Below are 19230 nucleotides of genomic sequence, written 5' to 3'. Positions count from 1 at the left end.
CCCTAGCTGCCAAAGCCCCACCCCCAGCGGTCCCGCCCCGCCCCTAGTTGCCAAAGTCCCACCCCCAGCAGTTCCGCCCCGCCCCTAGCTGCCAAAGCCCTACCCCCAGCAGCCACGACCCCACCCTCCAGAAGCCATACCCCCACCCCCCATAGCCACAGCCCCGCCTCAGCTACCACAGCCCCCTGGCTCGTCTTCGTCTTCGTGTCTGAGGACCCACAGTGAGGCCCGCTCGGACCCCTCCTCCAAAGGGAAGGCCCGCTTACTGCAGGGGGAAGGTGGGCTGGAGTCAGATGGCCATGGTCTCAGCTTGGCTCTCTCCAGAGCCCCTCTGCATTCCCCTCACCCGGGAACCATGATCCCAGGGGCGTCCCCGCCCCGAGAAAAGTCAAAGGGCCAGGGAGATGCCGGACTTGGCACGGAGTGAGCGTGCTGTCCTCACAAGTCAGAGTGACCAGAGGGTGACAGAAGGGAAGCCCCTGTCCGCACTGCAGAGCCACCCAGTCGGCATCAGTGCTGACCTCCGCCCCGGCTCACGCCGTTCTCAAGGCCTCCCCACGACTCCTCCCTCAGCCCAGAAGGCTGCCGGCCACCGCCACCAGGCGGCCCAGGGCCCACCTTCTTGACGTCCTTGTTGTTCATGGGGTCGTCGGTCATCTTGTGGAAGAGCAGCTCGATGACCTCCTTCAGCTCATAGCTGTAGCCCCTCCTCTTGCAGACGATGACCACCTTGTCAAACAGGAACAAGTACCTGGCCCAGCAGTGCAGCCAGGGGGCCCGTCAGTGCGGCCAGCGCCCCGTGCTCCGAGGCCCCGGACAGCCAGCGTGCGGCCGGGGTGGGCAGCAGGAGGGCTGATCCCTCACCGACCCGGAGCCCCACCCCTACGCCTGGCTCACCTGCCATCTCTGACCGCCCCCTGCCCCCCGCTCCCCCACTGGCAGGTCTCAGCTTCTCCATACAACTCCCCCAGGAAGCCCTCCTTGGCTACCTGCCCCCATGGCCCAAGGGTCATATGGGTCCTGAGGCCCCACGCTCCATCCTCCACCAGACCGGAAGCCTTGTGGGGGCAGGATCCCTATCTACCGTGACCCCAGCCACAGCCCCAGGCCTCGCACAGAGTAGGTGGTGTGGAGGGCTCTGAACAAGCAGGGGCCGTGCGAAGCTAAGCCCTCCCCTGCAGTCACGCAGCAGGGAGCTCGCGCAGCCTCGCTGCCCACGCCGGTCCCGGGGAGCCTGGGAGCTCGCGCGCCAGGGCCTCTGGCTGCCCCCTAGCCTAGCCCAGCCCAGTGCCGGCCGCGGGCAGGGCGGCCACTGGCTGGTGTGGTGTGGACGGTCTCACGAGAAGGAAGGAAGCGACTGAGGCAGGACACAGGGCTGACCGGGCACGCGCTCCTTCCCCGGGAAAAGCCGCTTCCAGCCCGCTGGGGAGCGGGTGCCCGACCACCCCGGGCTGCCACCCTGCCCGCTCACCTATCTTGCTTCGTGTGGTTGACTATGGACCGGACCTTCAGTTCCCCGTCAATCTTCGGCCTCCCGAACTCCTCCAGTTTCACCTGCTGGAAAGAGAGGGCGAGGCTGTGAGCCCCAGCGCCGGAGCGGGGCGGGCGCCCAGGCGGGCCTGCTTCCCACGGACACGGGAGGCAGAACCGAGGGATGGGAGCCTGTGCCTCCAGGCTGGTGCGCGGGGCAGGGTGGGAGGGATGGCGGGGGAGGACCGGGCCCTCCCCTGGCCCCGTGGAGCACTCCCTTCAGCACGGCGGGAACAAGGAGCCATTGACGGCATGGGTCAGGGCAACGGGAACAGGCTGCTGTTGTGTGCGGCCCAGAGCAGGGCCCTGGGAGGGAGGGCCGGGGACACCGAGCTGAAGAGAACAAACGGCGCCTATCAGACGGGGGCCAGTGCCGCGTCCGCCACAGGAAGAGGCCTCGAGTGGAAGCCCTCTCCGCTCTGCCGAGATCTCATTTCGCTGGGCTTGTATCTCCACCCCGCTTTGATTCAGGGAGGGCGCGTCGTGACGCGTTCCCTGCGTGGCTCACAGAGGAAGGGTCTACCCACGCCGGAGAGGGGAGGAGGGAAGTGCTCCGGCCCGTTGGCGGGGCCGTGGCCGTGGCGCTACGACGGCCGGTTCTCTGTGAGATTCCTGAATTCTGCACGAGCTGCCGGGCCGAGGCGGAGAGCCTGGGGGGGGGGGAGCGGGGCGGGGGGGGGGGGGAGGGAGCACCCACGCGGCTGCCAGCCCCGGCCCGCGTCCCACCTCTGATGTGCCGAAGCCGACGGACCACATCCACCTGCCGGTGACGGGGTCCGCCGGAGAACTGCAGGGCCGGGCACGTGCCAGGCCCAGGGGACGCTCCAAGCTGCTCAGCACCGCTGTTTCATTTTTGTTATTTAAGGAACACGATCAATCACATGTAAAAACTTCTTTAAAAAACACCCCAAAACATCGGTGATCAGGTGATCCCAGGGGAGGACCCCGCTGGGCACTTAGCACCACTGCCGATGGGCTGGGGCACATCTACCCTTCACCTCCTCGGCCCTCGGCATTTTTCTCTTTCTGAAAAGACAGAAAGGTGGGGTTGCTTCATAACACTGTTTGGCAACATCTGTTCTCAGCTGACCACACGTCAGGAACGTGTCCCATGCCACACGTGTGTACAGGTGGCCGGGTGGGTGACGGACGGGCCAAAGGCATCCAGGGGCTGCTCTTGCAAAAGTTTCTGTGTTGATTTGCCCCTGACGGACTCACCCGGGCTGTGCCCAGTTCAGGGACCCGACAGTGAAAGTGGTTCTCGGCCAGAGTAACTCTGTACTCGGGGGACATCTGGCCACGTCTGGGCCCCCCAAGGGAGGGGTGCTACTGACACCCAGAGTGCCCGGACAAGGGGTGCTGCTCGAAATCCTACAACGCACGGAACAGACCCCAAAACAAAGAATGTTTCCAAATGTCAACAGTGTCGGGGTGCAGAGAGCCTGGTTTAAACATTCAGCAGATCTCGGGGCACCTGGGTGGCTTCGTCAGTTAAGCGAGCGTCCGAGTTTGGCTCAGGTCACGATCTCCTGGTTTGTGAGTTCGAGCCCCGCGTTGGGCTTTGGGCGGGCCCCCAGGGGGTCCTTGGCCCCGGGCGGGGGGGGGGGGGGGGGGGGGGGGTCAATACCATTCCTCCCCAGACCCTGCCCCTCAGCAAGCGGGCCACCTTCGTGCCCCACAGAGCGTGTGGGGTGGGTGAAGTGTGCACGGACAGACAGACAGAGTGTGTTCACCCACCTGCATACTGAACATCAAGATCGTGAAAGTAATTTCTAAAATGCGTGTATACGGTCGTAATTAATCTCCACGCTTTGGAGAATCAGCTACACTTACCAAGTTTTCTATACAACTCTGAAATTCACTGATTTTCTTCAGGGTCTCCTTGTCCCGCTTAACTTCGTTTATGTACATCGCCAAGTCCTGAAAACAACGAGGCGGGGGAGGGGTTGGCGGGCTGCCAGCCACCGCAGCTGGAGACCTTCGAGACCCCACGGGGGTGACACACGAGTAAACTAAGGCAGGAGAGGTAAAACTGACCCCAAACGGCACGTGTCCCTGGGCCAAGAACCCCAAGTCCCTGCCTCTTAGGACAGTGTCTCTCTACCCTGTCACTCGACCCCCTTCTAGCTCGGACAAAAGGAAAACAGTCAGTGACCTAGACTTGACCAGCCCGCTTCTTAGCTCTCGGGAAGTGGGCACCCGGCAGGCCCCGAGCTCCCGCACAGCCTCACAGAACTGGGTGACCCCGAGGTCTAGCTCCGGCCGTCCATGTGCTGCTGTCCTCCCAATGGCCACCAGGGGGCGGTGCCCGCTGCAATCCAGGCAGCCGGCCCTGACTGGGGGCCAGAGACCCAAGCCCAGCAGGGGGACGGGCCGCCTTGGGTGGAATCCCTGAGCCAGGCCGAGGTGGGGAGCCGGATCCAGCCTCCAGCACCTCCTGCCTGCTCCTAGAAGGACCCCACTGGCGGGGCAGAATCTGAGACCCCGAGGCAGAAACATTACAGGATAGGCCTGGCTCATCAGCGACACCCCCCAGCACAGACCACCCAAGGGCCAGGGGACGGGGTAGAAGCCACAGATGGAGACAGAAGGCAAAAGGAAGCCCAAAGCCCAGAGGAGACAGAGGTCAGGTGTGCACCCTGGGAGGTGCTGGGGGTACTGTCCCCCGACCCTGGCCAGCCGCAGTGCTGAGGGGACCCATCCCGTGCTGGGTATTGTGCCCGGCCTGGGGACCCAGGTGAGCGTGATCGGGGGCAACGGGCACAAAAGGGGTGACAGCCGTCCCCAGGGGTCAGAACCGTGTGCGGGGGAGGGAGGGGGGCAATCATCCCGGGAAATGTCACCTTGCAAAGACTAAAGATGTACAGGCCATAGCCAGGTTACAAGGAGAAGGTCCAGCCTGAGCCAACAGAGATAGAAAATGATGGGAAACGTCATTTTGGCCTGGGAGTGGCCACGCTCACCTGGAATTTCAGGCATTAGTGGCAAACACAGCCGCAAAGCTAGGCGTGCGTGTCCGTGGAGGCCTGTGTGCCCGGACGTGGAGCCTGAGCCCGACTCGGTGGGCACTGGGAGCCATAGAAGGCTTTTGAGCAAGGGGGTGGCATGAGCTGAGCTCTCCTTCCAGGGAGGCTGGGTGGAATGGGCGTTTCAGAAGCAAAAGCCACAGGACTGGGCAGTGGGCAGCCCAGGCCAGATGGCCCAGACCGAGTCTAGAGCCTGGGAACTGGCAACAGCTCTGACGGACGGTCGGGAAGCAGGAGGAAGGCAGGCCCAGGGAAGGCACCGCGGGCCGGACAAGGTTAGGGATCTGGACACTTGGGGCAAGTGCCTGAGGCTCCCTCTACCCACCCTCCCTGCCCATGGGTGCGTCCCACCCACCGCCCTGCCCCCGCTCTGCCTCTTGTCTTTCCAGGAAAAGCTACATCTCTGGTCCCAGAACAAGGCTTGTGAGTGAGCCCGACTCCAGTCAAAGGACACAGACCGGGTACCTGCAGCCCCAGGTTGGCCGGGCCCCTCTCCTGCCTCAGTTTACCCACCCACCTGCATGGCTTCTAGTGCTTCTTTGAGCTGCTGCCTCTCGGGCCGATCCGCGGAGTGGCTCAGGAGTTCCTGGACATGTGGGAGAGGGGTCACGGGTCACCGCTCGGGGGTGCCGGCCTCCGCGCCTGCTCCCACCGGGCACAGGGTGTGGGCACAGAGCAAGACCCTCGGGGCAGACTCCCTGCGCCACCCCCCCCTGGCCCCAGGCTCTGCTCTGGCTCGGCTGCCCAGCCCGGCAGACAGACAGCAAGGCCCCTCCCAGTTGACACACTGCCTTAGGGTGAGGGGTCCCCAAATCTTGTGCAGAATGGCAGGGACTTTAAGGCCGCAGGGTAACTGGCTGATTCACTGAAGAGCCTCACACGGCACAGAAACCAGTCTCTCTGGCGAGTCTGTGCACAAGGGCTTCCTATTTCCACTGCTCTCCTGCCTACCAGGAAGCTCAGAGTCTGGGTCAAGGCATCAACAGGCCATCTCCTAGTCCTGGTCCGAGGACATTCTTTGGTTTCGGTTTCCCGGTTCTCTTACTGATTCCAATCCCAGTTTCCCTTCGCACGTTTACTGTGATGAACATTCCTAATACAGCTGCACAGCTCGTCTGGACAGATTTGCCTGCTGGCTTCTCCATGACGCTGGCCCACCCGGGCCCCATTTACGCCCCTGCTGGCCACCGGGCCCCAATCCCGCTCCCCGGGGGCGGCCGTGGAGCTCGCACACCGTCTCACCTTCAGGAGCAGGTGATACTTGAGCACCCTCTGCATGGGGACCACGAGCAGGTCCTGAAGCTTAAACTTCCCGTCCTGGACCTTCAGAGTGCATTCCTGGGCAGCGGGGGGAGCAGCGAGGGGATGACCGACATTCTGGCCCGGACCGCGATCCCAACGCTCCCACCCCCAGCCGCGGTGGGGGGCAGACTAAGCCCTGAACTGGGGCCAAGTGTCTGGTCCTGGCCTGGCCGGGGTCCCCAGCCCGGCAGCGTCTCCCAAAGCCCCTTCCCAAGTCAAGTGTGTGCAGAAGAGGGGTGGGGCTCACAGCAGGCAGGCGGGGGGCCCAGCCCTCTCTGCAGCCTCAGGAATCTGCAGTGGCCACGCCGGGGCTCTGGGATTCTGAGCGACCCCGGCGCTGACCAGGTCTGCCAGAGACCCCCAGGGAAGCCAGCTTACACCATCACGGGGCCACCCTCAGGAACCAGGGGCTCCCCACCGGTTTCCCGGACACACAGGGGCACCATGCGTCTCCAAGGGACATCCTTCCCAGTGTCGCTACAGCAAAGGGACCCTGAGCCAGGATTCACTCTGGAAAGGGTTTGACTGGCCAAATACACCACGGGACCCCCAGCCTCGGGGAGCAGCTCAGGTGCCCCTGACAAGGGGGAGGGGGAGGGGGCCTGGAGAGGGGCTCACGTGGGAAAGTGGACAACTGCCAGAGACTGGCCCTGAGCCTGGGCGGGGAGTGGGGGCAGGTGACGAGAGAGGGGGTCTCCTTGGCTTCCAGCAAACGTCTGTCACCCGGGGTCCCCGAGGGGTCTGCATAGGCCAGCACAGGGGCTCAGTCACAGCCCCTCGCCGAGCCGGATTGGGCCCCAGGGGGTCTGCCTCTGCTGCACCTCCCCCTGCCCTCCCCACCCCAGCAAAATGCCGAGGAAAAACAACCACCATCCCGCCAGTGCCCTCACGTCCACCTTCCCGCAAAACGGGCAAGCGAGGGGCCGGTGAGCTGCAGCCTTGGAGACGCAGGGACAGCGGGGGGGCCAACCGCCAAGCCGCCATTACCTCGACCTTCTGTCGGAAGTCCTCCCGGCTGGCGAGGAGCTGGTTCAGCGTGTTCTGGGCGTGCTCCATGTGGCTGCAATATTCCCCGTAGATCAGGAGCCTGGGCAGTGAACACACACACGTGCACGGTCAGTGACACGCTGCGGCTCCGGGGCCCGGGTTTAGATCCCCGTGGAAGGCACAGCAGGCGATCAGCAGACCCGTCCCCCCCCACGAGGCAGCTCCTCACTCGGTAACCTGCTTCGTGGTTCCGTTCTTCCCATGTGGCTGCCTCCCCCCCTCCCGAAATGCTGCCAGGCCAGGGGGCTGCCAAGACGCTGGGGACAGGGGGCTCCCCCACGCTCTCCGGACCCAAGGAAGCCCCCTTCTGTGGTTCTCACTGCCACCCCAATCCTGCCCCCGGAAAGGCCAAAGTCAGACAGGAGAGAAGCCCCCTGCCTCCCCCCCACCCAGGGCTGGGGGACCCCAGGAAGGCTCAGACTCCTCCTGCCTGTAGGTCTGAGCACGGAGGTCCATCCTGGCTCTGCACCTGCCCGGGGTGGTGGCCCCTGAGGTCAACCCTTGTTGCTTCAATGTGATGCCGACGCTCTCCGCCGGGGTCCTAGGCACCCCCTTTCTCAGGGCAGAGTGGCGTCAGCCCCAAACGCCCTGCTCCACACCTGGAAAATGGGCATGGCCCCCGGGCCTCGGGATGCTGGGAGGAGCCTCGGGCCCTCTCTCCTCCCCCCGAACACCCTCCAACACCACGACCGCCCCCCCCACTTCACAGACCGGAGCCCCCGGCACTCTCTGGGCCTTGGGCTACCGGCCTGAAACTTCATCTCCGAAAGCCTTGTCACCCGACTATGGGCTCGGCTCCGGCAGGACCACACAGGTGACGACGCTGGTTGTGACAAGCAATGACAGCCACTCCTGCCCGGTGCTACACGCACAACATCGGGACCCCTTCACCCACTTGTACAGGGAGGAGCAGTGAGCCCCACTCCTCAGGCAGGGAAACCGAGGCCTCAGTGAACGCGCTACAAGGTCACCAGCTGATAAGGGGTGATGGCCCCGCCCTCCAGTGACGCCCTGCCAGGTGCCAGAGACTCTGTGTCACAGCAAACGGCTGGAGGCCCCTCCTGGCCGGGCTCCGGAAGCTGGGGGCAGTCTCTGGGACACGTCAAGACACGCTGGGACACACGGGCCTGTCCACCGTGGACACTGCTCCACCGCGGGGCCCCTGGCCGGGCGCTCAGGGCCGGCAGCTGGGCCCGTTGCCGGCTGGTACTTGAGAAGAAGCATCCTGGTCTGGGGGGGCTCCCCAGGCTCCCGCTGTGGGGCCGGAGGGGCCTGGGGACAGACGACACCCACGTTCCTCCCAGCTCCGGAAGGGCAAAGCTGCATGCCCAGAGCACGTTTCCAACCCAGCGAACCGTGATCCCGGAGCGGCCCCGAGGTGGGCAGCGTCTCCCAGCCCCCGACAGGCGTCTGGGCTATGCCGTGCCGGCCCGTGCTCGCAGGCTCCAGGGCGCAGACGCTCGGTCAAGCTGCAGCCACATTCTCAAGCCACCCTGAGAACTTTGGCCGGTGCCAGCCTGCAGGGAAGCTCCCGGCATCGACAGACTGAGATTCCGCGACTCTAGTGAGAGACCGATCCAGTCCTGGACCTCACGCGGGAGCTCACCTTCCCGGCCACTGTAAAGAGAACGCCCCACGGCCGGGACCTGTGTCCGCAGCCCCACAGAGCACCCGGCCCTGGCTGTGCCCTGGGACACGCTGACCGGACATCGCTTGGCATGAGAACCTGAGCCCTGGTTTCCACTTAAATGAGCCGGTTATTGAATTGAGAATTCTAGTACAAAAGTTGATTAAAACGCATCATTTCTGGAAGCGGGGGTGGGGGGGGGGGTGGGGGGGTGGCTAGAGACTCCAAGGTTTCTGCCAGATTGTTTTAAATGAGCAGACCTGGCAACGGCCCAGCTGCCCCCGTGGAGGGAAGTCTGTGTGGGCAGTGAAGCCGCCTCTCCTAAGCACCGGGTGCTCACAGCTCTGGGCGGGCCAAGCCAGCCCTATGGGTTCCCCTCCTTAACTTCAGAACCCCCCCGGGCTCATCCCGGCCCAAGGTCGTGGACAGAGCGGGTCCCAACCCTGCTTTCACAGCACGCCTCTCATCCCCAGACCACACACTGCACTTCCTCCGGCCTCCTCCAGCCAGTGAACTTCTACTCATCCCTCAAACCCCCACCCCATCATTTCCAGCTCTGCGACCTCTCCCCTCCCAACCCTGTCCCCGGGTCCAGGGAGGTGAGACAGAAAAGCAAGGGGACAGGTAGGGAGCCTCTGGGTAGAGGCCTGTCCAAAGCCGAGTGAGAATCTACCCTCTGCACCGGCTCTGAGCTCCAGAGATGGGTCTCATTTGTCCCCACACCGCAGCATTGAGCCCGGGGGCCTGGCCTGCCCAGAGGCCTTACGCCTGGCTGCGAGGGGCCTGACCATCGGCAGTGCAGCAGCTGCAGCCGATTCCGGGGGGGCAGGGGAGCCACTGCAGGGAAGAGAGCAAAGCTTTAAGGACCTAAAGAGGCCGGGCCACGGGAGGCACTGACACCCGAGCTCAGCCTGTCCTCGTGAAACACCACTTGTAAGACAGCGGCCCTGAGGCTCTGAGAGGCGACGTGACTTCTCAAGGGGCCCAGCAAGACCCCAAAGTGCATCCATGAGGCCCCCAGACCAGTCTCCCAGGCCCCCATCCCGGAGTCCCAGGCTACCCCGGGGCTGTACCCTCGTTCACCTCCGCCGACCCGGTGGGCGGCCTGGGATGGGAAGGGAGCCGCAGGAGGGCCCGGCTGACCGACCAGAGATGGCCTGTCGGGCTGAAGAGTGACCCCGAAATGCAGGCGCCCTGGAGCCTCAGAAAGCGAGCGTATTTGGAAACCGGGTCTTTGCAGTTACGGCAAGGACGCAGAAGATAGCATCACCGAAGAGTGTCCTTGTCAGAGAGAAGAGAAGAGGCCTCATAGGCCAGAAGCCGCATGAGGACAGAGCAGAGACCGGAGGGGCAGGCCCCAAGCCAAGGGACACCCAGGGCCGCCAGCAGCTGGAAGGGGGGGAAGGCCCCCCCCCCCCCCCCCCCCCGAGCCTCCGGAGGGAGCACCGCCCGCCCACATCTGGATTTGGGCCCCGTGAAACTGCGAGAATCCATTTCCGCCCCACATGCACTCAGATCTCTGGCCTGCGTCTATGCCCTGCCCCGTGCCGGGCGGCGTGGGCCGCGGACCTTACGCTCTGAGCCTACAGAAGGAAGTCACTTAAGGAAGTGAAAGCTGACAGGCCTTCCTTTTTACCACGAGCATCTCTCTGCTGCTGAGAAAAACCATCCGACGCTCGGAAGTCACGCAACACGCACACGGGGGTTTCGTTCACGGTTCAGGGGCTCCGTGGGGCCCCTGGAAACAGCAGCCGGCCTCGGCCACCGGGGCCCCGGGCCAGGCGGCGCCCCGTGGCCTGGCGGGAGACTGCCGGGGTGCAGACGCTCGCCGCCCTGTCGGAGAGGACACCCCAACGGTGTGCGGCTGGCGTCGCTGCCTCGGTGCTGCCCTCTTTCCCCGCTGACTCGGCGCACGGGCGCCTCACACGCCGGTCGGTAGGTATCTGACACGAGCTGGGGTCTCTCTGTTCGAGGGCTACGTCACGTAACTTCCTGAACGTGCAACTCGGACCCCGCTACGGAGGGGGAGTAGATGCATCTATCAGGGGGACCCTCACCTGCCCCCCGGGTGACCGCGTCACTCCGTCCCTTGTCACAGAACCCCAGGGACGCAGTGCCCAGGGACAAGGCCAGAGCAGGTCCCGGACACAGGTGGCACTCCCGGGCATACACCGGAGACACAGGCACGAGTCGGGACCACGGCCAGGTGGTGGCCAATGCTCTCCCGCCCTCAACCTCCCCGCCTGGGAAAAGAGGATCAGGAGGCGGGCAAAGGCCTCTTGGGGTCGGAGGGTCCCAGGGAGCCCTGCCGCGGGGGCTCGAGGAGCTCGGCCCTGGGCGGGCTCCCCCCCTGCAAGCGCTGACAGACCGACAGGAGCCACCCAGCCTCCCGAGACCCAGACCTGCGGCGGGAACGACAACCAGAGAGCGGCGCGACCCGGCCCAACACCCTGAGCAGCCAGAAACCGCAGAGTGCAAAGCACCCAGCGCCCGCCTCCGGCCCAGCCTTTCTCTCGAAGCGCCCACGGGTCTGGGAGGGTGGAGACGCCGTCAGTCGTACTCTGACGGCTGCTCCTTCGAAAAGCACTTGTGCAAAAAGCTCCAGAGAGTTCCTCCTAAGAGCCAGACCCTCGCCTTCTCTCCGGGACACGAACTCGCTGTGGCTGGTTCCCTTTGTAGTCCTGCCCCACTGACCTGGCTTGGCCACCCCCAGCCACAGATAAACCACGTGGCTCTCTGTTCCATCCGCATCTGCAAAATGCAAACCCTTCCCAAGGCCCAGGTCCCACTGTGTGGGACTTGTCCCCTCAGGTCCACAAGGCAAGGCTAAGAGGAACATCTGCTTTGTCTGAGGACTAAGGCTGTATGAACAGAAGTATTCGCTCCAAAAAGAGGGAGGGGATTGTCCTCTGCCACTTTGGACGCTAGTCCCTCCTTTATCCGTGATGAGCTGCCAGGATCTTGCCACTAAAATTCCTCAGGGGTTTCTTCCTGCCCTTGTAAAAAAAAATAAATAAATAAATAAAATCTAAATCTCTATCTTGATCTTCTAGGCTCTTGCAGAAGCCACAAGTCACTCCTTGGACAGTGGTCACTTCTGCTTTGCTCACTTCAGTCCTGCTCCTCTGGCCTCTGCCAGTTCCCAAACAGTCCCGCTCCTGCCTCTCCCGGGGCCTTCCCTGTCGCTTTGCCCCCACCCTGCCCCCACCTCAGGGGTGGTGGGCTCTCGCCAGGTCCTCAGCGCCCCCTCGTCTGCTACGAGCCCCTACTGCCCCCACCCTCTCCCTTTCCCCGTGCTCTCAAGTCCTTTGCCTGTGAACTTGCTTCCTGACCTCCCCGCCCAGTGAGAGCAGAGCCTGTCCCGTCTGGTACACAGCAGGCACTCTATAAATGCTCGCCGAATCGCACGTCAGGACCTCAGGTGTTGACTCGGAGACGAGGAGGCGAAGGGGCAGAAAAGATCGACACCGGGACAGATCACAAGGGCTGGAAAACGAGCTCTGATGAGACGCAGCCCGCCCCCTCCCCAAACTACCCAGACTCCAGGGCCTGGCCTCCAAAGCCTTGCTGGGCGGTGACAGAGAGCCCATCTGCCGAGCTCCCGGTGCCGGAACACGATCCAGTCCCTGCAGCCGCTCTGGCCGTAGAAACAACGGTCATCCCGGCAGAAACAAGGCCCGAGAGCCCTGTGAGGCCCAAAGCTGAGCACAGAGGACGGCAGCCTTGTAAAGGGCAAACACCGTGGGGCAGGCTCTTGGGCCGGAGGGGGTTCCTGGGGAAGGGCAGTCTGTCTCTTGGCCACTCGGCCTGGGGGTGGCTCCACAGGTCTCAGAGGCCTGGTCCAGCAGGTCCGTGGCCTCCCCCCCGACCCGTGAGGATGAGGGTCAGGTCTGAGTTGGCTTCCCTGGCACACAGGCTTGTAGCCAGGTGAGAAGAAAGCATTGCTGGGGGCAGGGGGTGGGTAAGGGAGCCGCCTGTCCCCCACCCCGGGGCCTGCCAGCATGCCCACGTCTGCCAGTGCCTGGAGAAAGCACATCCGCCCTCTGGCCACATCTGCCGCCTGTCCTCAGGCACTGCCTGCTCCCTCGTGCCTGCCTGGGGCCTCACCCATGGCCCCTAGAAAGGGGGCTCAGGGACCCCTGCCCGTGCGGAGGGGAGAGAGCTCCCTGCCCGGAGCCACAGAGCACGCAGGGGAAGCCGCTTCAGGGGCTCGTAGAGGCCTCGGAATCCAGCCCTGGGATGGGCCGCCTGGCCAGGAGGACACGTGAGCTGAGCTGACCGCCACCTGGCAGGTGCTGCAGGGGACCTCCCTGCAGATAAGGACGAGGTGGACCCAGGGTGCCCACCAGCCGCCCTGGGGCCTCCCCCTCAGACCCTGCAGAGCGGACCCCAGAATTGGTGTTCTTAACAAGCTCCCAGGTGGCTCGGACGACAGGCAGGCAGAGGAGCCGCGAGCACAGAAGCTGGGGGCGCCTTCTCCAGAGTCTGAGGGGCAGGAGCCAGGGCACCGCCTCCCGATGGGCCTCCCGAGACTTCAGAGACTGGAACACAGTCCTCTGGGGCTCCCGCAGCCCCGGGCATCCGGCTGAGTCCTTGCATCATCTCGTTTCGTGCCCGGCTTTAAAGATGCCGCTGCCCGGGCTCCAGGAAGAAAGGCGGCCTCTGAGACCTTCGCTGGGACGGCAGAGCCACAGAAGCTTCCAGAATCCCAGTCCTCCCCTGCCGGGCTCCAGCAGGACATTCGGGGCATGGAAAGCATCTCCACACTCTTCCATCCACTGGGTTTTACAGGCAGAGAAGCTTAACAACAAACAGGTTCGTGGAGGCCTCCCGACAGCCACGTAATTCTTCGAGAAGGTTCCTGCGCTGGTTTCTAACGAGTTGCCAGTCTCCTGCCCCGACGATACCGGTTCCGGACGAGGGGCCCGGACGGTGGGAGGAGCCACATTCTGCATGTTTCTGGCAGTGGGGAGGCTGGCACCGTCTGTGCGTCTAGACTCAGCCTGACCCCGCGGGCGCCAAGGGGAGGAGAGATGCTGCCTCGGAGGCTGACGGGCAGAATCTTTGCCCCCTCGGGCTTCACGGGCACTTGCCCCAACGCCGCGGACACACGATCGGAGGACCCAGGCCTGCGCGTGCCTGTCCGGGGCCCCGTCTCCCCACGCTGGGGGCTGCGGCTGGCGGAGGCCAGGATGGCCGGGTGCCCGTGCCCACAGCTGCTGCTGCCTCCCCGCCATCCCGCCCACCTGTCCGCCGGGTCCCGGCCACCGGAGCCCTTCAATGGCCACAGACAAGCCGCGTCGGCGATACGGGCCTGGCCTCAGTTTACCCTCGGGGCACCACGTGGCACAGACACCATCAGCGTCCCTCAGGGACAGATTAGGAAGTCCCGGCCCCGTGACACACACCGTCGAGGAAGCGGGGAACTGGCCTCACCCCTGGGCACCCAGAGCCCGGAAGCCCCTTCCTCGGACATGCGGGGGCCGGTTCGGGTCCTGTCGTTCAGCTGCCACCCGCCACCCGTGCAGCTCGAGGGGCAGAGTCTCTCAGGTGCCAGGTTCCCGGGGGACCTGGCAGGCAGCAGGTGCACCGTGATGGTGAGAATGGCCTCCAGCCACCAAGACCCCCAGGCACAGAGGCAGAGGGAGCTGGTGGAGGTCCTCGGGAGGCCCTGCTGGGGGAGGTCGCCCCTCCAGGCTGTGACGGCGGGAAGGGTGGGCAGCTCTCTCCGTGTCCCAGTGAGGACAGGGGTTCACAGGGGCTCACAGGGGCACAGCCACCTGCCTCGAGGGCCTCGCCGTGAGATTCCCACCTGAGTACCGGCACCTGTGACCGTCCCCAGGCCGGAACTGGAGGCCCCGGACGCTCCAGAGGCCCCGCGGACAGCGAGGGGCGGGCCTGTCACTCACCTCTCCTTGAAGTCCAGGAAGACCTTGGCCAGAGTGCTGCCCCCTGCCATCATGGACACGTCAATGGCCCGCAGGAAGCTGTGATGCACTTTGATTAGGTCCTGGGGAGAGAAAGCCGTCGGTGCGTGAACGGGCACACCAGGCCGCCCTCTAGAACGGTCCCCATCTGCCGTGGTGGAGAACTTAGAGAGGCCCGGGCGCTGGGCGTGCACCCCACGCAAACACTAGAAGGTGCTGTGGTGCCAGACGTGTGAAGGGACCTCTCAGCCGGCTCAGACACAGGGTGGCCCACCGGGGACAAGCCCTGGTGCCAGAGAGACAGCGATGGCCCCCCGGGGGGCTGTTCCCACTCAGCATCCTTGTACCGTCTTGCTGTGTGCAGGGACAGAGGGGCTCTCTGCCCTGATCTTAGGTTCTGTGGGATGGAGTCCCTCCATGGGGACAGGTGTTCCTCCACGTTTCAGAGCAGCTGGGCGACCGGCAGGCAACAGCTCAGGGCTCCCCACGGCCCCCGATCCAGGTTCCCGGCACAGGGCTCCCCACGGCCCCCGATCCAGGTTCCCGGCACCCCGAGGCTCTCCACAGCCCCCAACCCAGGCTCCTGGCCTCCCAGGGCTGCCACAGCCCCCGATCTAAGTTCCCGGCCCCGGGGCTCCCCACGGCCCCCGATCTAGCCTCCTGGCCCCCTGGGGCTCCCCACGGCCCCCAATCTAGGCTCCTGGCCCCCTGGGGCTCCCCATGGCCCCTGATACAAGTTCCTTGCACCCCGGGGTTCCCCATGGCCCCCGATCCAGGTTCCCAGCACCCCGAGGCTCTCCACAGCCCCCGATCCAGGCTCCTGGCCTCCCAGGGCTGCCACAGCCCCCAATCCAAGTTCCCAGCACCCCGGGGCTCCCCACAGCCCCCGATCTAGGCTCCTGGCCCCGTGGGGCTCCCCATGGCCCCTGATACAAGTTCCTTGCACCCCAGGGTTCCCCATGGCCCCCGATCCAGGTTCCCGGCACCCCGAGGCTCTCCACAGCCCCCGATCCAGGCTCCTGGCCTCCCAGGGCTGCCACAGCCCCCGATCCAAGTTCCCAGCACTCCGGGGCTCCCCACGGCCCCTGATCTAGGCTCCTGGCCTCCTGGGGCTCCCCACGTCCCTTGATCCAGGCTTCTGCCCCCCCAGGGCTCCCCATGGTCCCCAATCCAGGCTCCCATTCTGTCCACGGCCATTTGTGCTGGCCACCACCCAAGGCAGGATAGACTCTGAGTAGGGGGCACAGGGAGCTAGAGCCTCCCGAGTCTGGAGTCTGGCTCAGCCTCAACCAGGAGACCAGCACCCACCTCTTGAGGTGATAAGGGGCTGAGGGAGCCAGGCAGGAGCCGCTGCACCAGCTGGGGGCATGCTGCACCCACTGGGCATTCCTGGATGAAACCCACCCACGTGTAGCTTCTGGGGCCTCATGCCAACCCTCCCCACCCTGCTGACAGAGAGGTTTCTGCTGAAACCTTGTCCTCCGGTCTCCGAGCACCAAAGTTCCCGGAGGGCAGAGCGGCTACTCCCCTCCTACGCATCTGTCCTAAAAACACCCATAGTTCTGACCAGCCATGCAGCTGGCAGGGACACAGCTCTCCAGGACCCATGGGGACAGTCGGGCTGGAGCCTGCCTGACATCCGAGCCGGTTGGAGACCTGGGCCTGCAAACGGTGAGCCGCAGGCCCGGACCCTTACCTCCAGGTTGATGAAGATGGCCGTCATGTCCGCCGGGCTCAGCACCGGCCTCAGCGGGGCCATGTAGTTCTGGAACAGAGAAGCCCATCACCGTCGGCTCGCCTGGAGGGGGCCAGCCCCCTTTGAGACCAGAGCCACCGACGGGAGGGGCTCAGACCACCTCGCCAAGGTCCAGGGTCCAGGGGATGGGGGTTCTCCGCGGGGCGGTTATGCAGGCCTGGCGCAGTGTTGCTGGAGAATGTGTGCATCCTAGGGCGGGGTGTGCTCCATTGTGCAGGGTGGTGGCAGGACGGGAATGTGCAGGGGCGGGCGGGATTGGCCTAAGCACCCACGCCCACCACACGGGCAAAGCTCCGAGGCGTCCAGCAGACTGGACTTGAACCCTGCTGCAACCCAGGATGGGAGATGCTACCGCTGTTTGAGACATTTCCGGGAACGGAGGCCAGAGAGGTGAGGGCACATCACTCGTGGGTACACCTCTGGACAGTGACAGGGCCACACTTCCCACCTGAGCCTAGGTACGGCCCTAAACCTGCCATCAAAAGAGATACTCCCTGACCCGGAAGCCCCGCCGGGGCAGGGAGTGGTTCTCCGGAGTCCTCCGGGCCTGGCCTCCGAGGAGATGCGCACGGGGGAGACCGTCAGGTGGTGCCCCAGAGGCCCTGTGGCGCAGGACCTGCCACCTTTCTCCCCATGGGGTCCTGGCCCCTTGGGCTCCTCCTCGGCCGCCGTGCAGAGCAGGCGAGAACCATCCAAGTGCACAAGCCTCTTCCCTGTGCCGAGGACGGGCTAGCACTCGGTTTTCTCGCGTGGGACGTGGGGGTAGCAACAATGACCTCGATGGCTAGGGGAAGATTAAAATGTGACTGTCCCCCCAAGTGCTCAGTACACCGCGTGCCCTGGTCAAGCACACTCCCTGCTTGACCCGCTACGTGCATCAGGCCTGGGACCAGCAGCACCTGCCCTCGAAGGCTGGCCACGTCCCAGGGTGGAGACAGACGGCCGCAGCTTAGGACTTGGGCTGTGCGGAGGGACTGCAGAGGTCTGCAGGGCCCCGGAGCGAGCTGGCCTGGGAGCTGGGACTGGCGGGGGGAGTAGACTGCCCGGGGAGGGGCCGATGGAGAGTGGGGGCCAGGGCGTGCAGCAGGGATGGGGCTGGTGTGTTTGCGGCAAGGCCGGTGGCCAGTGGGGTGGGAGGGCGGGCACACAGGCCTGGCTGAGGCTGGAGGCGGGGGCCTGGGGCCAAGGGGCATCGCAGGACTCCCGGCTGGAGGCCCCACCATCATGGCCACACTTGCCCTACGCTGCAAGCAAAGAGCCACAGAGGACCCTTAAACAATGTTGGATGTTCACCCAGTAAGCACCAGCAGCTGGCAACAAGGACCTTCAAGAGACAGGGAAATGTCACTGAGCCAGCGTGCACGGGAGGCCAGAGCAGGGCGGGGGGAAGGAGGAGGCCCATCCGTGGTCCTCTGGGAGCTCAGGGGGCCAGCCGGGGAGAGACGACTGACCAGCCATTCAGGGGAGCACAGGGTGCACCATGGGGGCTCTGCAGGCTCCCATCAGTGGGCCTGACCATGCCCCAGGGGCAGGACACGCACAGCCATCTATGAGGTGGCCTTGCTGTGATCCCAGCTCACAGAGTGGGATCTCACAGAGAATGTCTTGGGTGAGAAGGAATACAGAAAGCACTTAACCTAGCGCTGAGTCTGCATGAAAGAGTACACAGAAGGAGGTTAGCCCAGTGCAATCGGGAACAGAAGCTGTAACGATACCCAGTTTAGGCCAGAAAGAGCAGCAGAGACCAGTTCGGGGTGGTCCAGGGCCGAGGGGTGGGAGGTGGGATCAGGGACAAGGGTGACAGCCGACGAGGACACTGGCCTGTGTGGGGAGCAGAGCCCAAGGGGTGCCTGACGGCAAAGCCGAGAGGGCCACGAAGCCTCTGCACCTGTCACTGCTGCCCTGTGTCCCTGCCTGGGGACAGCACCGCCCCAGGGGACCGGCGGTCCCAGGACGGCACCAAGGCCCATACCCACCTTCTCAATGTCCTCCAGGGTCCGGTAGTACTTGGCCTCGGTCTCCTGAATCTCCAGCAGGCAGCAGTTTCTCTTGTCGTCCTCGGACATGCCCATCTTCTAAAGGAAGGACACAAGACGTGAGCCGGGTTCCCGCCGGGCCCACTGCCTGCAGACCGCCGAGGCCTGGCCGCCAAGTGGGAAACGGAGGGGCCGGACAGGAGACAGAAGGGGGCCCGAGCCCTTCCCCTCCTGTTTGCATATGGGGAAACTGAGGCACAGGGAAGGGATGGGCATGTGCCTGGGGGCTGGCAACAGCTCGGGGAAGGCACAGGGCCTTGTAGAGTCTGGGCTCCCGCTGCCCTCTGTGAATCCTAGCAGACCAAGCACGCTCCAGCCCCCCCAGCATATACAGCGGGCGTGGATTGGCTTAAAGCACCCACTCTGTGCACAGGGAAAGGCTCTGACCAGCTCCGAGGACCCATGCCCACCAGCTGAGCGACCTGCGAGGGCCTCTGACAAAGATGCCAATGCCCTGCAGGCCTGGGCCTTCCCAGTGTCCCCTGGGCTCCACTTGGGGTAGTGAGGGAACAGCTCATTGCAGGGGTCACTGGGACACGTTTCGGGGCAGAGCCTGCTCCCCAGCTCCTATGGGGGGGGATGTGGCCAGAGGCGGGATTGACCAGGAGACCGTGTGGCCACAGGGGGTAGAGCCCACAGGCGGGGGAACTGTTCAGAGGCAGCCGTGGATTTCCAGACACCCCCCATTACGTTCTTTTAGGCTGAGAGGGCCAGATCTGTCCCTAAGTGAGGCTCTGGGGAAACGGTGCTGGGCCACGTGACATGCCATTTGGACTCATATCTGCCCTTACGCCATCGTCCTTCATCACCCAGGGGCTTCTTCCCGAGCCCACTGTCCCACCGGCCGGGGTGCTACACTGCTAACGTAGGGGCTTCAGGGGGATGTTGGGGGCCCACGATCCCCTAAAACTAGGTGCAAAAGTGTAGTGCCTGATAGCATCTCCCTGGGGACAGGGAGGCTTTTCCCAAGAGGTCTGAG

At 64.5% G+C, this 19230-nt stretch overlaps 1 protein-coding gene across 2 annotated transcripts in view; it reads right to left on the bottom strand.

The window, feature by feature from the left end:
- VAV2 (vav guanine nucleotide exchange factor 2) overlaps window positions 1–19230 on the bottom strand; it is a 167065-nt gene that overhangs the window by 22543 nt on the left and 125292 nt on the right. For both annotated transcript variants that reach the window (XM_049630993.1, XM_049630984.1), the window contains exons 6-14: window positions 18192–18290; window positions 16156–16224; window positions 14442–14542; window positions 6846–6945; window positions 5799–5894; window positions 5074–5142; window positions 3364–3450; window positions 1472–1557; window positions 619–751 (exon numbers count right to left, since the gene is read on the bottom strand). In XM_049630993.1, the coding sequence (XP_049486950.1) occupies window positions 619–751; window positions 1472–1557; window positions 3364–3450; window positions 5074–5142; window positions 5799–5894; window positions 6846–6945; window positions 14442–14542; window positions 16156–16224; window positions 18192–18290 (840 nt within the window). The remainder of the gene's footprint in view (window positions 1–618; window positions 752–1471; window positions 1558–3363; window positions 3451–5073; window positions 5143–5798; window positions 5895–6845; window positions 6946–14441; window positions 14543–16155; window positions 16225–18191; window positions 18291–19230) is intronic.

Source organism: Panthera uncia, chromosome D4, assembly GCF_023721935.1.
Source record: "Panthera uncia isolate 11264 chromosome D4, Puncia_PCG_1.0, whole genome shotgun sequence".
Lineage (NCBI taxonomy): Eukaryota > Metazoa > Chordata > Mammalia > Carnivora > Felidae > Panthera > Panthera uncia.
Note: the sequence above shows the minus strand (reverse complement) of the source record. Positions and strands in the feature narration are given on the sequence as shown.